The sequence below is a fragment of the Hyperolius riggenbachi genome, chromosome 1 (assembly GCF_040937935.1).
Source record: "Hyperolius riggenbachi isolate aHypRig1 chromosome 1, aHypRig1.pri, whole genome shotgun sequence".
In the NCBI taxonomy this organism is placed as follows: domain Eukaryota; kingdom Metazoa; phylum Chordata; class Amphibia; order Anura; family Hyperoliidae; genus Hyperolius; species Hyperolius riggenbachi.
The window spans coordinates 132583703-132608320 of record NC_090646.1 but is presented as its reverse complement, the minus strand read 5'-3'; the positions used below and the strand labels follow the sequence as shown (position 1 = coordinate 132608320).

The window sequence follows — 24618 nt, the reverse complement described above, 5'->3', positions numbered from 1 at the left end:
GACAGTTCAGGGGTGAGTGTTGTACAGATGAGTCATTAGCCTTCAGGCACGATGGAGCAGCTTCAACCAGCTAAGGTAAGTAGGGGAACAATGGGCCTGGTCTGCACTCGGCTGAGACAATCAGAAACTTCAGATCTCATGGCAACGCTTCAGGGCTGCTGCACACACAAGATCCTCAGCAGAGACTCACTGACCGACCGTGTGGACCTAGAACCTTGCAGAATGTATACAAGGCTTAACTCATCTTCTGTGCAATTCAGCAGAATAACTTAGTCTTCCTACTAAAAATCATATATGCTTTAATTTACTTCTGGCATTGTACCAAAGCTCATTGCCAAACATTATTACATGCAGAAATTGTGTTTAGCTTGTCACAGCCTCTTTTAACATAATAAGCTACTTACCGACTCAAAAAATGCCATCTTGTTTACCAACTGTGTAATTACTCCCAGCTTGTGATCTCTTGTGAATGTAAATATGCTTCCTAAGTCAAGAAGTGAGTGACACATTCAATCCATTCTCCACAGAGCATATACCACATATACATATGCTATTGTTAGATACATGAGTGGGAAGGAATCCAAGGATCTGGTTCTTTTCTAATTAAAGTGAACATCACAGTTTATGTTGCATTGGCTTTTAGTTTACCTCATGTGACTTTGTGTTCATTACTATAATGGCATGTGGGTTTGTAGCTTGATATTTACATAGGTTGCTGTACTCCAACCAACGGAAGTGATTCATGTTAATTATATGAGGCCAGATTAGCAGTTACAGCATTCCTATTAATTTCAGACTCAAAGCCTTTGTCTTTACGGAGGCACTAATTACTAGAAGACTGTTTTGAAATAACAGCCCAACCCCTTTATAATAACACTCAGCAATAAAGAACTATGTTATTTGCATTGATGACAAATCTACAGAACAGCTACGCAAATTCAGGAAAACAACAATCTTTGCTCTGAAGAAATACTGTTTATTAGTGTTGGTGTTCGAATTTGGCATATTACATTCAGAACACCAAATATTCCCGAACTTCAGCACCAAACAAGCGGACAGGGTCAGGGATAGTTCAGTTACTTGCTCTTGGCACATATCACGTGACTCTGATACCTCCTCCTTCTGGCTTTGGAAGTAGGAAGCATCAAAGTTATCTGACACATGCCGTGAAGCGCAAGTAAGTGAACTATCCCTCACCCTGTCCATGTGTTGGTTATTGAAATGGTGCTGGAGTGTGGTGTTCAGGAGTATTTAGGTGTTTCAGATTCCATATGCCGAATTCGAACACTAAGGCTCGATTCCCACTTGAGCGGATGCAAAACTGGCACGGTAAGCAAATGCGCTCCGTCTATTTTGCATTCTCTCTCCACCGTCCACTCCACGTCTGCCCATTCAAAACTATCGCCACTTTATGCCGCAGTTCGCGGCCGCTTGATCCCTGTACTCAGCCTGGAGGATGGCAGAAGCACAAGGCTCTCCACCATGAACCAATGAGAATTCTCCCTGTTGCTGAGGATTCCCATTGGTCTTTTGCAGCCCTGTGGAGATTCCAATGCTTCTGCCGGCTGCCAGGCTGTGTGCAGGGCCTGAGTGGTGGCAGTACACCGGGGCAGAAAATGTCCGTTCTCTGCTCAAGTGGGAAAACAGCCTAACACTACTGTTTACGCTGTCTTGCTTCAGTCTAACTATTTAGTTATGGAAGCACCATTTCAGAACATTAATTTGTGTTTCTATAGGATGTAAGTTTACTTGAAGGCCTGTGTACTCTACCCTTTATATTTAATCATTGATTTACTGAGGAATTCCCTAGCTTCTCAACTGTTTGGGGACACCATATCTTTTTTTTAAGAACAAGCTTTTCATGTCAGCCATCTTGCACATGTCTGGTTTTCCAAGAGACATTCTGCAACATGTATTCAGTGTTTGGCCTTAGAGCAGTATTACTGGCCAATGCACCTATGGGGACATCCTTTCCCCAGCGGGGTCTAATGATCCCAGCCGTTGCTCTCCATCACAAGCTGAGGCCCCTCATGTAGACAAAGAAAAACAGATATGACGGGTACCACTTCATATCAACAAATGCAACAGAGATAAAAATGAAAATAGGGAAAGTACTGGAAAGGGAAAGCTAACAGGCTGAGGAAAAAAAACTCTTCATACATATTGGTGACTTACCTTTTGACTAAAGACTGGTTTATATCCTTCTACCTATTGTCAGTTTGTGCTTGAAGCATTAGCTGTCATTTTGATCTACTAGGTGCTCTGGAAATCTCCAGCCGCTCCTACCATATTATATTTCAACTTGATGATTTCCTTCAAGCATTATGTATTTTTACTAGACGAGAGCCTGACTGGAGCTCTGTAACCTGAGCCCCTTCCAAGCTGTAAGTCAGAGCAGCTCTTAATCACTGACTGGTTACAGTTCCCACTACTATGCATTGCCTGCAAAGCTTCAGTAATGGCAGACCGAAAGTATAATATTTAATCAGTTGCAGATAGATCCAGGTAGATAGGAAAGGCCAATGATGCATTTCTCTTGTGTCTGGCTAAATACCATTATTCCCAAAGAATAAGAATGTAAAAAGTTTTTCTTTTTGTAATTTTCATTTTTACGTATTCAGAATGAGTGGTATATTTTGCTCTGTACCCAGTAATAAGTGTATAACAAATATATAAACTTATTCCAAAACAATCTTGCCCACTGAAACAAAAAGTTTCAGTGCAGCTTCAATGTATATAAATCATAGCGTGCATTAATCAATCACCTAAAAATCTCCCTGTCAAGAACATGGGGGATCTTATTGACTGTTAAAGGTTATGTTTTCTAGACATATGTACCATGCACTTTTTTAAAGAGTTTGTTTTGGAGATGTTTTGGTATACTTTTCCTTTCATATTCTATTACTGGGTGTAGCTGTATAAAAATGTACCACAATTTTTTCTTTTTTTTCCTACTTTTTTTAATACCAAAACTACCAAAACTTATCTCCCTCCCTGTCACCTTGGACTCTGACCTCTCCTTCATCCCACACATCCAAAACATCACAAGAGCCTGCAATTTCCACCTCCGTAATATCTCCAAGATCCGCCCATTCTTAACCCCGGACACGACCAAACTGCTCATCCATGCCCTCATCATCTCCCGCCTTGATTACTGTAACTCACTCCTTTCTGGCCTCCCCCTGAAACGCACTGCCCCCCTTCAATCAGTGATGAACGCGGCTGCAAGACTCATCCATTCTTCGCACCGCTCTGCATCCACATCTCCCCTTTGTGAATCCCTGCACTGGCTCCCTATCCGTCTCAGGATAAGTTTCAAGATTCTATGCCTGGCGTATAAATCTGTTCACAAAACATGCCCTACCTACATCTCGCAGCTTGTTCACAAGTATACACCAGGTCGCCCCCTCCGTTCCTCCAACGACCTTCGCCTCACCACCCCGCGCATTTCACACTCCCATGCCCGCCTCCAGGATTTCTCAAGAGCTGCCCCCACCCTCTGGAATGCCCTTCCACCACCCATCAGACTTGCTCCCTCTTTCAACACATTCAAGCAAGCCCTCAAAACCCACCTCTTTATGATGGCCTACCCACCTCCTACCACACAGTAACTCTCTAAGGAATATTTAACAGCCCCCCCCTAGTGTTTCCACCCCTCCCTTTAGATTGTAAGCCTCTGGCAGGGTCCTCCACTCCCTAGTGTAGTGTAATCTACAGGATCATGTGCTCCTGTCCTATGACAGCCTGTACTTGTATTACTGGGCCTACCTAACCAGCCCATATTGCATGATCATGTATTTTGTACAATTTGTATGTATAACTTTGTTCTATGTGTATAACCCTATGTATGTCATCCTTGTATCATTGTATATATTTATTGTCCAGCGCTGCGTAATATGTTGGCGCTTTATAAATACAATAAATAATAATAATAATAATAATAATATCTTTCTTTTAAACTGTGTTTTGGTGTATATATATATATATATATATATATATATATATATATATATATATATATATATATATATATATATATATATATGTACATTTTTTTGACTTTTATTTATTCTATCACTGGCTGAGACACTTTTTAAAAACTGTAAAAATCACAATTTTTCTTTACTTTTTTAATATTTTTATTTATATTAAAGGAATACTATCGATCCCCAAGTGTTCTAAAATGTCAATGTACAAATAATGTCTAAGTAGCTATGTAAACATTTTCCTACTTTTCATGTTAAATATCAGAGGCAAAAGCTGTAATTTATTGAGGGTAGGATTTAGCTATATTGGGACAAATCAATTGCAGAAGGGGTGTCTGCTTCAATGCACAGCCAGAGTTGCATATCAGACTACAGAAAGAAAATATCAAACATATCAAACTCTGAAAGCAAAAACAATATGAAAAAGCTGTGACAAATAGTTACATTTCCTCTGCTCTCTTCAGACACTTCAGTCAGAAACAGAGCTCCCAACAGCTGCAGCTCCTGTGTCCTGTCTCTCTCTGTCACACACAGAGCTACACATAGAGTTAACTGATCAAGTGTGGTGGAATTTCCCCTCTCCTCATGACTCAGTCTGCCATCAGTTTTGGCGTCAGTAAAGTTTGAAAGTATTTTGCTAACAGTAAACAAAGAAGTTGCTACTAAAATGTATACACCAATACTTAGCAGCACTTCCCAAACAATTCCTGTGTCAATTGAAAAAAATATGTAAATCGATAGTATTCCTTTAAGTGGTGAAAGGTCCACCCCATTCTAGCAAAACTGTCTTTGATTTTTTTATATACTTATAAATACATTTAATTTATGCTACATTATAAATAGGCGAGACTACACCTATGAAATCAGAGTGGAGAAGGTTTCCCAGAATCCCAATCAGTGTGGTGTACGTTAGTCAAAGATAGGAAGAAAAACAATGTGGTAATGGAAAGGCACTCATGATTCAAATATGTCATAAGAGGCTAAACAGATAAAGGGACATCATCAAAAGATTATAACAGCACGTAAATACACATCTGTAACATTGGATCATTTATAATTGTACCGGACAGCTATATGCTATAGAAACATATTGCTCACTAGTCTGCTGTATGGAGAGAGGAGGTGGAAGGTAAAGCGGATTGAGCTGCCAGTGCCTGATGCTATACAGAACACTAGTGACTAGGCATGGTTTTTTAGATTAGCGAGCCAATAGCAAGCAGTCTACAGTTTGTACACACTTTGAAAAAGCACCACAAATGACTACAGTTTGGGGTGGCGACCTAAGTTGGAAGTGTTAATAACGTTCGAAAAAAAAAAAGAGGCACCACCAAAGAATAAAATACATTAAAATCACATTCAAAGGCCCCAGGAATTATCAACCTATTTCCTTACTTAATTTGTGTTATAAATCACTTCCCTTTATCTTTGGGAGAGTAGACAGAAATGAGTAGAGGACCGCAACTGCCTACAGAAAGCCACCGTATACTCCAAATTTCTGAAGGACAGATGTCATATAGGGCTATAACAGGCTGTCAAAAGCCCTCTCTATGTCAAGGGCTAATAACTGCTAGGGGCCATGATTAAGTATTGGCGTAATGGATATTATTGACCATATTTTGACAGCCTGTGGCTAAGTTTTCACTGCCCCCATCTGCCTATTTCCAGGTCTTCCAACTGGTCCATTTCTGGAGAGCCCTGACACTACCCTAGATGTGAGACTGCGTTGACTTACTTTGAGCAGTGGTGTATGTCACGTCCCATGGAAGGTGGCCTCATATCGTACCTCTATGCCACGTTTACTGAGAAGGCCTTCTCACTAATAATAGCATATCATGAAAAATGGAATGTGGATCTGGGGATCGTCCATTTATCCCAGGCCTGGGCTTAGTGTTTTGCTTTTTTTTATTAAAGGGTAGTCTATATTTCTTGTTGATCCAACCAATATAAAACTCTTCCATAGGGTCTATTTAACCCCAGTTAGGATACACAAAGCTCTTCCTGAGGCCTCTGATAGATGTTTCAGGGTTGTGGGGAAAAGGGGACTATCACTTACATGTGGTAGAAGTGTCCTCGGGTCTCAGCCTTGTGGGGGAAGTGGATGGTCTGATTACCTCTGTGCTCAAGATTCGGGTCAATCTTGATCCTGCTATGCTAACAATGGGTCATAAGGACAACTCTATGAAATATCCAGTTCCCCGCTTTACACAGTTCACAGCTATGGTAGCTAAGGTTTGCTTGGACTCACAGTGGAAATCTGCTAACTTAACAATTTCCCCAGTTATCCAAAGAGTCCATCAAATTATAATTTACAAACGTATGTTGGCGATCGCAGATCAGTCATGACCATATCCTCCACACCTAGAGGTCCTGAGATTCGTGAATACAATATACTAGTAACCTTGGCCTCCAATACATAGTTTATTTTGTATAGTAGGTTACACTATTATTCTCTCATTCTCTATATGCCCTTATGGGGCTCTTCAAATCATTGGCTATACATTGTTTATCTTGTGCATATAATATATGCATATATATATGCTTTTATTAAAAACTATTTGAAACTAAAATCAGATTAAAAGGGAGGTAGTAGTGGACTTACCCCCAGGTAGTCAGACTCAATGGGTCTAATTTAAAAAAACAACAACTTTATTTTCGCATAAAATAAAACTTCACTTGTGACGCGTTTTGCGGGATAACCAGCTTCCTCAAGCAAAATACTGGAGTGTCTGTTTCCCAAGTTATCAAGCTTGGTGCCTCCTAAGTTGGAAGGGTCATGGGCCCAATGTGTTTATTTACCTCACCAAAAGTCACAAACCACAACTTTGTTAAGAACGTGCTTAAGGTTTTGACTAATACTCTAATTTATCTTTTAAAGGACCACTATCATGAAAATCATACAATTTTAAATACATGTAAATTAAATATTAAACACATACAAATACAAAGTACATTTCCTCCAGAGTAAAATGAGAAATAAATTACTTTTCTTCTATGTTGCTGTCACTTACAGTAGGTAATAGAAATCTGACAGAACTGACAGGTTTTGGACTAGCCCATCTCCTCATTGGAGATTCTCAGGGTTTTCATTATTTTTCAAAAGCACTTAGTGAATAGCAGTTACTCAGTTCAACTGCCAAATGTGCAGTGAGCAGGGAGGCTGGCCAGCATCTTTGTATAAATCCTTTTCAGAGAGTGTCTTTATAAAGAATAAAGCCCATGCTGAGAATACCCCATGAAGAGATGGAATAGCCCAAAAGCTGTCGGCTCTGTCACTTGCAAGAGATAACCACTTAACAACTAGTATTAAACTAGTACATCTCCTCATGGGGATATTAAAAGGTTCATCTTCAAAAGCAAGCCTTGAACAGCAGTGATGCAGTCCAGCTGTCAGAATAGTGCGCATTCATTTGCATTCAGGCCAGCAATGTTTGCCACTACAGCTTACTAAACCAAAACATTGCGCATTGCAATCCTTCAGCTTAGCATATCAGGCTCATTTTTATGTATTGTCAATAACAACACAGTACATCTACGTCTGAAAAAGAAAAAGATTTCCCTACTTTTTAAAATTGTCATTAATGGGCTCTCAAGGGACCTGAAAACCGTCTTTGGAGTTCCTTTTTCTTGTTATTATACTACCTACTAGTAAAACTTCTATTTGAAACTCACATTTAATAATCTGGTACATTTAATAATGTCTGCAGTGCCTTTGTGTACAGTAGGGTTAATGTGCCATTGACTGAATCTTCTCTGTGCATTTGTTTATAAGACTGACCAGCAGTTTGGTTTTAGTTTCTTGCCAAAATATTTAATTTCTGAAATTGGATAAGCTGAAATCGAACTCTTTCAAGTCAGTCTAAACTTATTAAAATGTTATTTTTTGGCTGAGAGGCTGCTAGTTCTCTTGCTGCATGGTCCTCAAGAGACATCTTAAATTATAGAGTAGATGTTTTCAAAATGGCTAAAAAAATACAAACTTTGATATGGGGCAATGCACCTTAAAGTCCCGCTCAGAGGCGAAACAGATTGCCTTTGAATTTGCTTGTTTGTCTGAACTTTTAGGGTCAGCTCATGATAGATTGCTTACATTCACATCACTCTGCTTATGCCAGAGTGCATTAGTGCGCAGACGAGGTATATACTCATCAGATGTGTCCGATTATTCAAAGTCAGTTGTAAATATTGAGCTGGTAGACATAATGCATTTGTTGTGTGACAAAAGAACACACCTCCTGCTGTTTCACAATAGGACATACTAGCTGTATAGTCATTAAGAGCGCTGTCGCAAATGTAACTACTTTATGCCCCATGGGATGAATTGCACAAATGTGCACACGTGCACTTTTCAGCAGAATAGTTGGACTTTTATATAAACTTTCTATTTGCACTAAAGGTGCAAAAATAGGACACTTATAAATGTCCATCTTGCAGGAGGTGATTAAAGAGAGTCTGAATCCATAAAAATTACCTATTTTTATTGGCCAGTTCTATTAAGCATTAAGATCATAGCTGATACGCTGCATCAGTGCAGCAGAACGAGGTATTTATACACCCTAAACCCCGGGGCAAAATTCCATGACTTTCCAGGTCGCTGATTTTGCTGCCTGGGGAGGCAGAGCTTTGCGCTGTAGCTCTGCCTCCAGTCCAGTCAATCTCCACCGATCTCCGCCCCTCTCAGTGAAAGAAGACTGAGAGGGGTGGGGAAAGACGGAGATCGGGCCGTTTTAGATGGCGATCATTATATGTGTACTGTGGCCGCCGATCGATATTGTTCGGGCATTAGGTTTTGTTAAAGATCCATATGAATAATGAATCAGTGCCAAAGTCAAACAGTACTAATAACCCACAGCCAGAAACAAGATAACAATGTCCAGATAAACATATATGAAAGATTTCAATGCTGGCTTCTCTTTCACATTCCCAAGGCAAAGTGGTACCACGGGTGATACGGTAAAACAGAAAGGCTTACCAGCTGTTAACAACCTGCATTATACGGATGTTAACAAAAATGTGTTGCGTTGCTCCTGATCTCGTGTTCCACAATACACTTCCAATCCTCTGTCATGATCTTGTGTACCACAATACACGCCCAATACTCCATCAAGATATCTACAACCATGAATAGGACAATGGTAACCACAATATACAAGACAAGACAAGACAAATAACATTTATATTGCGCTTTTCTCCTTGCGGACTCAAAGCGCCAGAGCAGAGCAGCAGCCACTAGGGCGCGCTCTATTGGCAGTAGCAGTGTAAGGGAGACTTGCCAAAGGTCTCCTACTGAATTAGTGCTGGCTTACTGAACAGGCAGAGCCGAGATTCGAACCCTGGTCTCCTGTGTCAGAGGCAGAGCCCTTAACCATTACACCATCAGCCAACAATACCGGTGTCGCTCCCCCATCCACATTATCTCAAGTTTGTTTGTGTGTGTGTGTGGGGGGGGGGGGAATGCAAGAGAAATGAATGAAATAAAAATAGAAGGATCCAAATGCAAATTTTTATTCTAATATAGGTCATACCAAATAGGCTAAAAAACAAGTTAAAAGGAAGACTTACAGTCAGGGACCTGAATCACAGGGTACCCCACAATAAAAAAAAAAGATCTTTGTCTAAAGATCCCCAGTAGGGTATCAGTATGGTGCTCAGGAATCTCCTCTGCTAATTTGTAAAGCACAGGGTGTTAACAATATGTCTGCTTCTATGAAAGCAGGGAGTAGACACACTGCCAATTTCAGATGTATATCAGCTGTAACAAAAAAATGTTTTTCATGAAAGGTTATTATCCTGTTGGTGATCTTTTAGAGCAGAGAGGAAGTTCTAAGTTAGATTGTTTAGATTGTTTCCACTCTTGATCCCAGTCTACATTATACCATTTGTGTATAGAACTAGATTTAAAGGTCTATGTTTACATTTCTATTAGATCACATATTCTTCATAAAATAAGGCATTCCTGGATTTTCCATATCACCTTGGTGGTGAGTTATAAACTCTTATTCAGTTAAAAGCGCCTAACCTAAAATAAATTCTTATTGTGTGCGGTAGAAATAACCAGTGTGTATTATCCCCTCTGATAAAACATTGATGATGTGTACAGCAGTTTTATTTCCCTTGTGTTGTTTGGGTCATCTGTTCAACTTTGTATGCACCTTCCATCCACAAGTTAGGAGTGAATTACTGGAAAATGATGACACAACTTTGCCTTGTGTTAATTTCCCACAGGTTTTGTGGTTTCCTAAAGTTGCTGTTCTTAACTAGCACCTTATATTTCCGTTTCTTCTCACAGTTTAAGAAATATGGGAATTTTGTATGTTTCATATGTAGATTGTAGTTTGCATCATTTAAAGAGACACTGCGGCAAAAACTGGGTTTTTTTGAGGCTTCAGAGTCCTCTTCAGCATTAATGCCCTACCTGAAACGCTGCATCCCCGCGGTTTAACTCACAATTAACAACCACTGAAATTGCACCCTTCCCCTTGATCAAACCATTATAACGGCTCCTTTTCTTGCAGTGATACAAATCCCCCCAGTATAAGTAGCCCCACCAGTATAGGTTTCTAGAGTTAGCCCCCCCATACAAAAGTAACAGGAGGTAGCACCCTAGTATAGTTAGCCAGAGGTAGTTCACCAAGTATAGGTAGCCCCCAGTTTAGGGTGCTCTCCCAGTATATGTAGTTAGAGATGTCTCCCCAGTATAAGTAGCCTCCTTTAGCATAAGTGGTGAGAGTTGTCCCCCCGTAAAAGGAAATGAGAGATGTCCCTCAGTATACATATCCCCCTGTATAAGGAGTTAGAGACGTCCTCCAGTATAAGAGCAGGTACAAATGCTCAAGAGGCAATCCTCAGTATGGTGGTGGAGCATGAGGGAGGAGGGGGCAGTTATGGCGCCCATGGTGTTGTGGCGCCCATGGCACAAGCCATGCCTGCACCCCTCTAGATATGCCTCTGGCGCTAAATGATTTGAACGAGGCCTTAGTCTCCTATCTAAAAATGCTTTTTTTTATGAGTTGCACTGAAATATTTTATGGGTGCTATGTCCTTTCCTACATGCAGTCTGATCTGTCTCTCCAGTTGTGAAGTCACTGTATAATGGAACAGAATGAAATATCAGATCCCAAACGCCATATAATTTTAATAACTCAAATATATTATGAAATTCAATTAGAAACAAGCCTTCGTTATTATTTCAAGGCAACCATTAGCAACTACCCTCTTGGCAATACGGCTTCTTCTACTTCCTGTTTCATCTATTATAACTGCTATCTCCTGCAGGTCTGTCTCTTAATCACTATCCTGCAGATGATTTGCAATGCATTAATCCTCACTAATTGCTCCAAAACTTTCATGAATTCAAAAATCTTTTGTTTGTTTTAGATTTTCTCAAAGAATGAAAATACTGTCTTATAAATTACAAATCTATTTCTTTCTTCAGAACTGAAAATGCTATTCTGTTATTATTGAATATCTCATGTGATACTGTAGTTAAGCTAAAGCCTGGAAACTGCCTTAATTGGTTACAATGAAGGCATTCAAGACTAGGGGTGCTCTAATATGCAAATTATATGTAATTTGTAGAAGGAATTGAGTGTGGCCCAACCCCTTCTATCGCCCTAAATTCTACTATTTGCCACTGAGGTAAGGCATCCTAGTAACAGGGCAACAGAGAGCCTGGAGGAGGACAAGGCCATACTTGACCTTCTGAAATTATGTATTTGCATTTTAGGTACTTCAGGCTTCAATAATGCAAAAAGAGCAAACTACAGGTTCACTTTAAACAACTTATCTTTCTTATCTTTTCTGTCTCAACATTTTAATTCTTTGTTTAATGCTGAATAACATCTAACTCGTGTGTGTGTTTTCTTTTCAAGGAAATTTCCTGCTGGAATCAGAACGGAGTTTGGTATCTGCTGAGGCTTGTGCAGATAGATATTGAATTTGTTGCTCAACTTTTGCAGTATGGCATATGTTTATGATCATTTTACTAAAAAAAAGCAATCGCCTTCACAATGGAGGTGTTACTGTGGGATGAACTGGGATGAAACTCCACACCACCTAGATAACAGGCTTACATCACCATGTAAACTATTCAAAGGGATAGGGGATTCAATTACCTTCTCGTCATAGTGCCCTTATCTTATCTGAAATGGGGAGTTTCTGTTATTTGCACTTTGAGATAAGCTTGTTACCGTAGCTAAAAAAGACATCCCATGATCCTGTTGGCACTACACAGTCTGGCACAGTTTAGCAAAGGCACACCGATCAGGAAAAAATAAAAATAAACATTAGGGGACATATAGGGACCTATTTTAGGGGAAAAGGGCTTTAAATATATTCTTGGGACACTAAATATTTTTACGCAATTTTTTTATTTTTGAATATCACAACCCCCTTTAAAGTTGCCATGGAGACCTGGTAAATGTTGGTTGTGCAAACTAATGCTGCCGACTAATGATACAATCTTTTGTGTCCAATCTTACCAAATTTATGAAGCAGAAGGGAAAATTGAGTGAATATACTTTGACTCAATACTTTCGTTAGTACCTCATATTTAGAGTTGGGCCGAACCTCCGATTTTCGGTTCGCGAACCGGGTTCGCGAACTTTCGCGAAAGGTTCGGTTCGCGTTAAAGTTCGCGAACCGCAATAGACTTCAATGGGGATGCGAAGTTTGAAAAAAAAAAATAATTATGCTGGCCACAAAAGTGATGGAAAAGATGTTTCAAGGGGTCTAACACCTGGAGGGGGGGATGGCGGAGTGGGATACATGCCAAAAGTCCCCGGGAAAAATCTGGATTTGACGCAAAGCAGCGTTTTAAGGGCAGAAATCACATTGAATGCTAAATGACAGGCCTAAAGTGCTTTCAAACATCTTGCATGTGTATACATCAATCAGGTAGTGTAATTAAGGTACTGCTTCACACTGACACACCAAACACTTAACTGCACAGGTATGCGCACTGATGCGGTGGGTTCACTGAACAGAACAGGTATGCAGTGGCGGGTTCACTTAACTGCACAGGTATGCGCACTGATGCGGTGGGTTCACTGAACAGAACAGGTATGCAGTGGCGGGTTCACTAAACAGAACAGGTATACAGTGGCGGTTCACTAAACAGAACAGGTATGCAGTGGCGGGTCCACTGAACAGAACAGGTATGCAGTGGCGGGTTCACTTAACTGCACAGGTATGCGCACTGATGCGGTGGGTTCACTGAACAGAACAGGTATGCAGTGGCGGGTCCACTTAACTGCACAGGTATACAGTGGCGGTTCACTAAACAGAACAGGTATGCAGTGGCGGGTCCACTGAACAGAACAGGTATGCAGTGGCGGGTTCACTTAACTGCACAGGTATGCGCACTGATGCGGTGGGTTCACTGAACAGAACAGGTATGCAGTGGCGGGTTCACTAAACAGAACAGGTATACAGTGGCGGTTCACTAAACAGAACAGGTATGCAGTGGCGGGTCCACTGAACAGAACAGGTATGCAGTGGCGGGTTCACTTAACTGCACAGGTATGCGCACTGATGCGGTGGGTTCACTGAACAGAACAGGTATGCAGTGGCGGGTTCACTTAACTGCACAGGTATGTGCACTGATGCGGTGGGTTCACTGAACAGAACAGGTATGCAGTGGCGGGTTCACTAAACAGAACAGGTATACAGTGGCGGGTCCACTGAACAGAACAGGTATGAAGTGGCGGGTTCACTAAACAGAACAGGTATGCAGTGGCGGGTCCACTGAACAGAACAGGTATGCAGTGGCAGGTTCACTAAACAGAACAGGTATACAGTGGCGGTTCACTAAACAGAACAGGTATACAGTGGCGGTTCACTAAACAGAACAGGTATGCAGTGGCGGGTCCACTGAACAGAACAGGTATGCAGTGGCGGGTTCACTTAACTGCACAGGTATGCGCACTGATGCGGTGGGTTCACTGAACAGAACAGGTATGCAGTGGCGGGTCCACTGAACAGAACAGGTATGCAGTGGCGGGTTCACTAAACAGAACAGGTATACAGTGGCGGTTCACTGAACAGAACAGGTATGCAGTGGCGGGTCCACTGAACAGAACAGGTATGCAGTGGCGGGTTCACTAAACAGAACAGGTATACAGTGGCGGTTCACTGAACAGAACAGGTATGCAGTGGCGGGTTCACTTAACTGCACAGGTATGCGCACTGATGCGGTGGGTTCACTGAACAGAACAGGTATGCAGTGGCGGGTTCACTAAACAGAACAGGTATACAGTGGCGGTTCACTAAACAGAACAGGTATGCAGTGGCGGGTCCACTGAACAGAACAGGTATGCAGTGGTGGGTTCACAGCACAGGTATGCAGTGGTGGGTTCACAGCACAGGTATGCAGTGGTGGGTTCACAGCACAGGTATGCAGTGGTGGGTTCAATGAACAGGTATACAGTGGCGGGTCCACTGAACAGAACAGGTATGCAGTGGTGGGTTCACAGCACAGGTATGCAGTGGTGGGTTCACAGCACAGGTATGCAGTGGTGGGTTCACAGCACAGGTATGCAGTGGTGGGTTCACAGAACAGGTATGCAGCCAGACAGGAACAAGCTAAGCCTAACTAATCTTTCCCTGAGAGACAGTCTGCAGCAGCTCGCCCTACTCTGACTAATGCAGGCACACGAGTGGCCGTAATGGCCGCCGCTGCCTGCCTTATATAAGGGGGGGTGGGGCTCCAGGGGCTAGTGTAGCCTAATTGGCTACACTGGGCCTGCTGACTGTGATGTAGAGGGTCAAAGTTGACCCTCCATGTGCATTATGGGGCGAACCGAACTTCCGCAAAGGTTCGCCTGCGGGACGCGAACGCGAACCACTGAAGTTCGCATGGAACCGTTCGCAGGCGAACCGTTCGGCCCAACTCTACTCATATTACATAGAAATAAGATTGTACAAACAAGATTGTATCAGTGGCATCTTCAATCTCACCATGAAAAAAAGAGCTAGCTACACTAGTAGCTTCGAACATAAATATTCAATTTCAGGTCAACAAAGCTATGCTATGTAACTAAAAAAGACATTTTCTACTTAACATTCCAATCAATCTTTTTTTGCTCCAACATTGGCCTGCTGGGAAAACCTAGTGGTGCCAACAGACATGTATTTGCCACCTCCTGGACAGAAATATATATCATATAACTAAGGCTGGCTCCCAACAATCCATCTCCTTCTTATGAACTGGGGACATCATTGAGGCACAAAACCATAGAGGCATTCCAACACTCTGTTCCTTAGTGGATCACTTATTTAACCCCAATATATGCAAATAGTTTTGACTTATAACTAACTACTCATGGCCAACTCTAATGCAATAGCAGAAAAGAAAACGGCACACTTCGTGCTGGCTTTACAGTAGTGAATACCAACATGTTAGGCCCATGGTATGGTACAATTAGTGCCGGTCTGAATATGCCTCAATGTCAGAGTCTTTCCATGTTGCAATAAATAGCTAACATTGGGAACCAATAGTGCCATAATTAATACGGTACCTTCCAGCATGAATAACCCTGTAAATTAGTAATGATCAGACCCCTGGTAGCTTGGCAACTTGGGGGTATGCCCTGTTTGCTAATCCAGTTTTCAGGCGAGATTATTTTGACTGTTTCACGCTGTAGTTGAGCAACATTATCTTGGTCTCAGTTGTAATCTTGTCTTGTTTGGGGACTGCAATGTGAAGCCCCATTTCAAATTGCATGTTTAAATATTAACATGAACAAGCCTGTGCAAGCCTCAGCATGCTCCGTGTGTAAGTCAATCAATGTTTCTGTCTTCTTTCATTAAAGGGCCAATAAATCTAATTGAAAATGTGTTCCAGATTTAACAGCAAATTGCTGTATGTGTTTGAAAAGATAATGAGAAGGTATTTGAGATAAAGTCTTGATTCTCTGTTTCCTTGATGCAGCAGAGACCCTATTAGTAATTCTACAATAAGTACCAGTTAATAATGGCTTCTTATATAAGAATTTATGGTAGCAAAGGACGCAGCAAAGAAACTCATACATAAATGTAACTAGACACTTACTTTTGGAGGTAACAGGCTTGATTCACTAAGAAAAATAGCATGCCTAATCCGAACAGGTGTGGGCCCCCTTGTGATTGCAGGGGCTGTTCCCCTCTAATTACAACCCTGCACTAAACCACACAACGAGTGTTCTGGCTGTCGTCACCCCTCCCCCTTCCCGGCTCACCCCAACATCAGCCACCCACCCCAATGGCACACGCTATTATGAATGAAATAGGTTTTAAAAAATATATATTCCAGATGATCAGTACACTTTATGGGAGTAGGAGAGAGGACTGTGAGGTGCACAATGGAGCAGCTTCTGGTGGGTGGGATTAGGAGGAGAACAATGCACTTAAGGTGGTCACTAACTATCCAAATTCTAGTGAAAAATTGTTTGCACGATCAGAAATACTGATCGGATTGGTTGTAAGTAATCTCCGTTGATAGGCACAATCGATTACAAACGATTATAAAAATAGTCGTCCGATTGTATTTTTGTCAAAGCAGAATTTGGATTTTCTTGTGGATTGTGATAGATAGTAAGCAAATATTGGTTCGTTGGTGGTGTAGTGAACGATTTCACTTCTAATCAGAATTTCTGATCGCTCCAACGATTTTTGCCAGAAATTGGACCTTTAGTGGCCACCTTTAGCCAAGATGATCTGGCACTCTGGATCTTTCAGCCATGCATTGGGGCAGCTGTACACACTAGATCAGGCATGGGCAAACTTGACCCTCCAGCTGTTAAGGAACTACAAATCCCACAATGCATTTGCCTTTATGAGTCATGACTGTGGCTGTCAGACTCCTGCAATGCATTGTGGGACTTGTAGTTCCTCAACAGCTGGAGGGCCAAGTTTGCCCATGCCTGCATTAGATTCTCTGCAAAGGCAGCTGGTCCAGCCATCTCCGGCAAGTATAGACTGTCGGCAAGTATAGACTGTCGTGTGCATGCACCTTAAAGGTACACAATGGCCAAATAAGCATTTTTCTATGGTAGTTCTGAATTTTCCTTTGTTGCACCTAAGACTGACCCTGAGTATCATTCTTCTCAGTGGTCTGTCAGTGCATATATATTCAAGAGATAACATGATCCATGATGTCAGACCTGAAATAAAAGCAACATGTTAATGTAGTCTCAGCCAGCTGAGATTGCCATGGTGATGTCCTTATTTTCAAGGCTGTTAATGCTTATGATTATGATACATATTAACCCCCTCTCCCCCAGAGTAGGAGTATGAGGATATCTCTTCAATAGAAGGGATTCAACTCCTGTATTGCAGAGCTACTCAAATTGGCCACTAGCTTTAAGAGACATGCCGATTCTTAAAATAAAATACAAAAATAAAGTATTAATGGTGAAACAAATTATGCGTATTAAATGCTTCTATCTATGCCATGAAATAAGTGCAAAATGAAAAAAATATTCTCATGGCCACCTCATATGAGAATAGAGCGTGTGTAGTGGAGTCCCCCTGCCTCGTTTAAAGATCAGTAAAACTGAATCATTAATCAACAGCAACCCATGAGTGCATTGCTTCCTTCTTACCCCTCCACCCAGAAGCTGCTCCATTGTTCATCCCGCTATCATACCTCCTCCCTTTCCTATAGAAACAGAGAGCAAAGAGTCTGCACACCACTAGGCTCGCAAACTGTCACTAGAGGGCAGAGCCGGGACAAGATCCTCCAGCACCCAAAGCTGAGACACCAAAGTGCGCCTCTATCCCTCCCACCCCAGCCGTCACATACTGATAGCTATTAGACTAAGGAGGTGCCCAAGGACCCCCAACACCTTAAACTCTAGTTATCTGGCTTGCAGTCACTGCCATGTATTCTCTTTTCTTATTTCTCTCTGCTTCAAACACAATAGGGGAATGATAGCTGAGTGAGTTGTGCGCCTTCCTAAACTGCATTCTGGGCCTGGAGCCTCTCTCGCCTCTGCCTCGGCCCGGCCCTGCAAGAGGGACTAATTCCCGATCCCTGCGGTCGACAATCTCTCTCACTGGCATTCCCTCCAGCGTTTAATAGTTTGTGTGTGCAGCGGCGGGCAGCAGCAGATACATACCTTCCGTGCGCTCCAGCGTGGACGTTCCTCTCTCTAGCCTCTGACGCGACTTCCAGTTTATACATGAAGTCGCGTCAGACAATAGAGGGAGAAATGTCCACGCTGGAGCGCACGGAAGGTATGTATCTGTCGCTGCCCATTGCTGCACGCACAAACTATTTAACGCTGGAGGGGAGATCCCCGAGGCGAGGGAGGGGGGGACCATCCCCCCTCCCCGCCGAAGTGCAGCATGGCTTTCCCCTCATGCTGCGACCCGTCCAGCCCCCCAAAATGGCCCCAAGCGGGCCCCAGCAGGGGGGGGGCCCACTTAGTATTTTTGCAGGGGGGCCAGGTGGGACCTTGTTACGCCCCTGATCTCTCTTTGGTGCCTACACAACTTTAGTTTGGCTAGCTCAGGTTTTGTGATGGGTCAACTTTAAAGATCATCAAAATGTTAAAGCAAATGGTTTGCAAAGCACTGTTCTTGATACTTATCTCGGGAGTGGGAAGCCTTTGGATCCTAAAGAGGCTTTCCCTGCCCATCTCCACAGCCCCGTTCCAGTGTTGGGATCACCGAAGAGTGACCTCCCTGCGTATGCACGCTAACCCTGTCCTGCTTGGGTGCCGAGTGGAAATAGGCAAGCCCAACTGGGCCCGTGCTACTGTGCAGGCGGTTTATGCGTGCGCTGTAGCGCTGACCTGATTCGGCCTAGATTTTTCCATACAATGAGATAAGATATTGTACAGGAGATGTACATTAAGCATTCTCCCACATTTCACAGTGTACTCTCATGTAATGTGAGCTGACTGCAGCCTGCTATTTAGGTTTATCATCCATTTCAGGCTAGGTAGTAGTAGATTGTAGAATATTTAAATGAGATTAGTAGCCAGGAAGGCAGCCGTGTAATAAAATATTCTTCCCCTCAGTCTCACCTTTATCTCAAATACCTTCATTTCTGATTAGGTCCTGGAGCTCTTATAATGTTATTTAGAGCTCTTCGGTATAAGCCAGTTTGTATTATGGGTTGATTGGCCTTTTCAGTGACCTCTCTGAACTTGTAAGAAAGTTGCTGTCTGGGCTCCTAGCATTGACATCTGTCTTTCATCACACAGGCCAGTGAAGAGGGAGTTTACTTAGTTGTTTCACGGCAGACCAGACATCAGACCCCTGATATCTTGCAGGAGGCTGGGTGGCATAACAGCAGCAGCCCGCCACCATGTCCCAATGAGAGAAACCGTTTAAACAAGGTATTTCGCTTTGGATTCTGGGAGCATGCGACCGATTTTACTTGCGTTTTTAAAATTTCATAATAGACATAATACATGTCCCACTTGTTGGTCAACATTAGAGATGGTTGTTGAGACGCTAAAAGTTCTGTCTTGTATGCAGATTTCGTTTTAACGGTATTTTGTTGAAAGACTATGATATATTTCAGTTTATATACATAAGCGTTTTTTAGTGAAATAACTGTCAAAACAAAAAAGAAAACACATATAGCATATGAAAGATAGAACGTTGGTCAGGAGTATAGTATAGATCATATCATCATCTTACATAATTGTGTAGAGACATGGATCGATTTCTAGGTTTAGTTGAAGTATAGTAGATATTGCAGTCCTTGGATGTCGGCATATTGGATCCATGGATCTCACGTCTTCTGGAATGAGCACAGCCGGTCATAAATGTTAACCAACATACATTTGTACAGTATATCATTAATCTGTGTACTCTGTGTATCACAGATTCACGATTTCAGCCATCGATCGATGCATCAATTCTATGGAATCGATTGTAAATTGATTCTATCAAATCTATCGATCGATTTGAGGCCAATTTCGATCTGACAGCAGATCGATGGCCCAGAAAGTTGCATTGTATCTAATGGTCCAATAATGCATTTAGATAGATTTCCAATAGATTTTCAATAGATTTCATTCTGAAATCTATTGGAAATCTGTTCCTAGTGTGTGGCACACATCAGATAGATCCCTGTCAGATTCGACTTGACATCTAACAGAAATCTATCTAATGGTCGAATCTGCTGCAAATCTATAAGGGTATGACCACCTTTAGTGTTGGTTTGGTCCATTGGGAAGATAGATGGCTTGTATACATATTTAATGCAATCCCTATGCAGTTAACGGTGTGTAATCACATCCAATCGTGATCAATTTTACCACCTCATGAAGTATAAAAGCTTACCTACACAATCTGTTCATAGTATTCAAAATCTGTTGCCTCTCATACTACATGGAAGTGCTAAAATTGGCTAATCATTTGCCACTCAGAATTGCATGTGTCTACACACTCTAAGAACTGGATCAATCAAATGCCTTTCGATTTGGATTGGTCAATCTCATTGACCATCTGTACTAAACATGCAAGATTTAAATGAAAAAAATGTATAAAACTATGCAGTGGGGAATATACAGTATAGATTTGTTAATAGACAGATGTTTGTGAAATCTCATGCTATTATAATCATTATTAACACTACCAGAATAATGGATTGGCCCAAATCCCCAACATATAACAGCACATAAGCAGGAGGAGGAAGATACCATTATTAGTATTATTATTGATTTATAAAGCACCAACATATTCCATGGTGCTGTACAAAGTGGGAAACAAACATGGGGTACATAATAATACAGACAATGGTGTGCACCAAATATAGATGCTGGTACATAATACAGAATTAGTAATTACAGTGACAAATATAATATGATGAATAGAATGTATAACAATTCCAAGACACAAAAGAGATAGCTGTGCCCTTGTGAGCTTACAACCTAAAGGAATGGGGGGATGGGGGGGAGGGCAAGAGGTGGAATAGTATACAATATGCATACCTAGAGTCAATGCATTTTTAGCTTATCTAGTAAGGAGTACAACTTGAGAAGAGGTGGAAGAGAAAATGACCTAAGTTAGAGTGTATGCTTGTTGGAAAAAGTGAGTTTTGTGGGAGTGTTTCAAGATTTCAAAGGTTGGAGAGTGGCCGATGTGTTGTGGAAGAGGATTCTAAAGGAGGGGCGAAGCAAGTAAGAAATCTTGTATATGCAAATGCGAGGATGTGATTCTAGAGGAGGACAAAAGAAGGTGTGCAGATCTGAGATTGCAGTTGGATTGGTATCTGGAAACTAGTGAGGAGATGAACAAGGAAGAGAGATTTTGAAGTGCTTTGTAGGTTAGGGTTAAGAGTTTGAAATAGATCCTCTGGTTAATTGGTAGCCAATGAAGAGCTTGACAGAGGACCAGCAGATGAGGAGGAAGAAGAAAGATGAATAAGCCAAGAAAGAAATGTCACAATTCTGGATTTTCCCATAGGAGAGAAAAAAAATGTCTGCTTTTCCCATTACCTTAATAGTGGACAAGTTAACCTCTTGATTAGCATAGCTTATGTGAGAACTTCAAACAAAGCCTAACACTAGTCTCAACCATCATTTAATCTAAACTAATCTCCCTGCCTAATTTAGGCCTAACACTTAAGGTGGCCATACACTGGCCTGATTCCCGGCCGTTTCGACAGCAGATTCGATCCTGGGATCGAATCTGCTGCCAATCGTTCGCGGTAAACGCCGCCGACGATCCGATTTCCTCCTGAAATCGGATCGGTCCGTCGATCGCGCCGTGCGGGAAATTACCCTCGATTGCCGCGGTTAAGTGTGCGTCGCTAGCAGCGGCCGATCCGATGAAAAATACATTACCTGATGCGGGCTCCCGGGCGTCTTCTCTGCATCTTCTCAGCGCTGCACCCGCTCCATCCCGGCGCTTCCTGCAGTGACCCAGGAAGTTCAAATAGAGGGCGCTCTATTTGAACTTCCTGGTCACGGAGTGACACAGGAAGCGCCGGGATGGAGCGGGTGCAGCGCTGAGAAGATGCAGAGAAGACGCCCGGGAGCCCGCATCAGGTAATGTATACGGGGGGGGGGACAGGCGGCAGGAGCAGCTGAACAGATTGTGATCGGTTTCAGGCTGAAATCGATTCACAATCTGTTTGCAGTAAAGGCAGCCATACGATCCCTATCTGATCAGATTCGATCAGATAGGGATCTGTCAGCTGGTCGATCTGATGGCACATCGACCAGTGTATGGCTGCCTTTAGTTTAATCTTTGGTTAGACGAAAGATGCCCTCTATTACACAAAAGCAATCACACCCGGCTTCACCCGATACTTCAACCCATCACCAACAGAAGCCTAAATCTGAGCTCTCACCTATTCTCAGCACAAATTTTAACTGTACAAATGAGTTTCAACACAAACTGTTCACTTGCAGAATCACTGTGTATTTGGAACATCCTGCTAGGTGTTAGCCCTCTAAGTTTCCCAGCTAATTTGTTAGAATTCCAGGATTTGTTTATCTTACTTTTTTTTAGCAAACCAAAAAGTTGTAAACAACCTTGTCGACACTCTGTGCACATCATGACCTTTGCCCTTAGCCCCGATCTAGCATTCATTTGTTCTATAGCTACGCATGCTGGTTTTAAAACGGAGGGGTTTTCTAAATTGTATATGTATTTTGCATATCCTCACCATCTATGGAGTAATAACAAAGATGAGCAGCTTATTAAGGAAAGAGTTAAGCAGGCCATACACTGGCTCGATTCACGGCCGTTTCGACAGCAGATCCGATCCTGGGATCGAATCTGCTGCCAATCGCTTGCGCTAAACGCACCCGCCGATCCGATTTCCTCCCGAAATCGGATCGGTCCGTCGATCGCGCCGTGCGGGAAATTACCCTCGATCGCCCGGCGGTAGGAGCGCGTCGCTTGCGGCGTACGATTCGGGCCCGATCCGAGCATGTATACATTACCTGAAGCTGGCTCCGGGGTCCTCTTCTCCTCGCTGCACCGCATTTCCGCATGTCCCAGTGTACGCTTATACTTCCTGTGTCACTCCGGTGACCAGGAAGTTGAAATAGAGGGCGCTCTATTTGAACTTCCTGGTCACGGAGTAACACAGGAAGCGCCGGGATGGAGCAAGAACAGTGGTGCGGTGCAGTGCAGTGCGGAGAAGACGCCCGGGAGCCAGCCTCAGGTAATGTATACGGGGGGGGGGGGACAGGCGGCAGGAGCAGCTGAACAGATTGTGATCGGTTTCAGGCTGAAATCGATTCACAATCTGTTTGCAGTAAAGGCAGCCATACGATCCCTATCTGATCAGATTCGATCAGATAGGGATCTGTCAGCTGGTCGATCTAATGGCACATCGACCAGTGTATGGCCACCTTTAAACTCAGGGCGCACAACGGTGCCACAATTTCCAACTTCCAAGCTGGAATCTAAGCCTGTTTGAAACCTGAATCACTCCAACACACAGATTATTAGATTAGGTGCTGCTGTAGCTGTTACAATGGTTCTTTAAGTGTTCATGGCAACATCTGACTTCCACCCAATCTCACCACAGCTGATCTTGGAAAGTAGCTCATGCAAATTAACTCAAAAATAGCTTTGACAAGACCAAAATTCATATAGGCATTGCTGAAGCAAGAAGAATTATGGGACATGGAAGGGGGGGGGGGGGGGGTCAGGTATAGAGATTTAATGGGCAAGCAGTCAGTGAGTGGACATTTTTAGGTTTACATTCTTCACATGGACCTTGAATCTCTCAAATCGCATGTGGAAGTTGATAGGCCAAGTTTTTCACTGAATTACAGAACTGAGAATAGATGGAAAATTACTATTTCCTGGACAACTTTTCTAACCGTTTAGAGATTTTCTTTAATCTGCCTTAAAAACCAAGTACCTTATAGTATTTTTTATAATCGTCTTTCTGTGAGTACCCTGGTTTCCAAAGAGTTAAGGATCATAAGTATAATATGTAGTAATCTCCTCTTTCTACGTCAAAGCAAGCAATTCTTAGATGGAAGAACAATGTCATCCTCTCTATTATAACTAGTGCTATTTTTTGCACCTTAGAAATTAGCAGCAGTTGTGTTTAGCTGATGCTCCTTCACTGCAGAGACTGTAGTGTGTGCATGATAAAAGGGGCCAGTTCTAGATCCACATTGTCTTCCCTGGGATCTGCAGAGAGGACCCAGGCTGTCTAAACCGCTAGCTCTGTCTCTTACAGCAAAAATGTAACGTGTTATGATAACAGCTGTAAGAGGCTTAACTGCTTTGCTGTGTCTGGATTAAAGCGTAGATCAAGAACCTTGTGACCACATCCCAGCATCTGGTTCATACCACTCCGACTCCTCTAGCTATCATTCATCTTTGCCTGGAAGAGGATTGGCCATTGAAGAAAACAAATGTTAGTGCAGGCCAGTGATTTGCATGCTGAGAAGTGGAGTGCACAGCTGGGTCACCGATCTGTCTGGGACAGGAGGAAGAAATGTCTCTCCCTAATGACGTGTTTAAGCAGCCTTTCTTTAAACAAAGATGCATCTGGGCAAACTGTTGATAGAAGCAAAATGTTACATTTGCATCAAAGTGACGGTAATAAGGCAGCCGTGTAATCATTGCGGTGAAGCGTTTTTAACGATGGTAAATCCAGAAGTTCATCAGGATAACCTTTTGTTGACAGCGGAACTAATTTAATCAGTTCTAATATCATGAC

The 24618-nt window shown here is 42.4% G+C and overlaps 1 protein-coding gene across 3 annotated transcripts in view; it reads left to right on the top strand.

Annotated features, from left to right (window-relative positions):
- Positions 1 to 24618, top strand: part of LNX1 (ligand of numb-protein X 1) — a 226713-nt gene that overhangs the window by 149030 nt on the left and 53065 nt on the right. For 2 of the 3 annotated variants that reach the window (XM_068278563.1, XM_068278565.1), the window contains one exon: positions 19172 to 19306. The exons of the other annotated variant lie outside the window; for it this stretch is intronic. In XM_068278563.1, coding sequence (XP_068134664.1) covers positions 19172 to 19306 — 135 coding nt within the window. The remainder of the gene's footprint in view (positions 1 to 19171; positions 19307 to 24618) is intronic. 3 annotated transcript variants of the gene reach the window in all.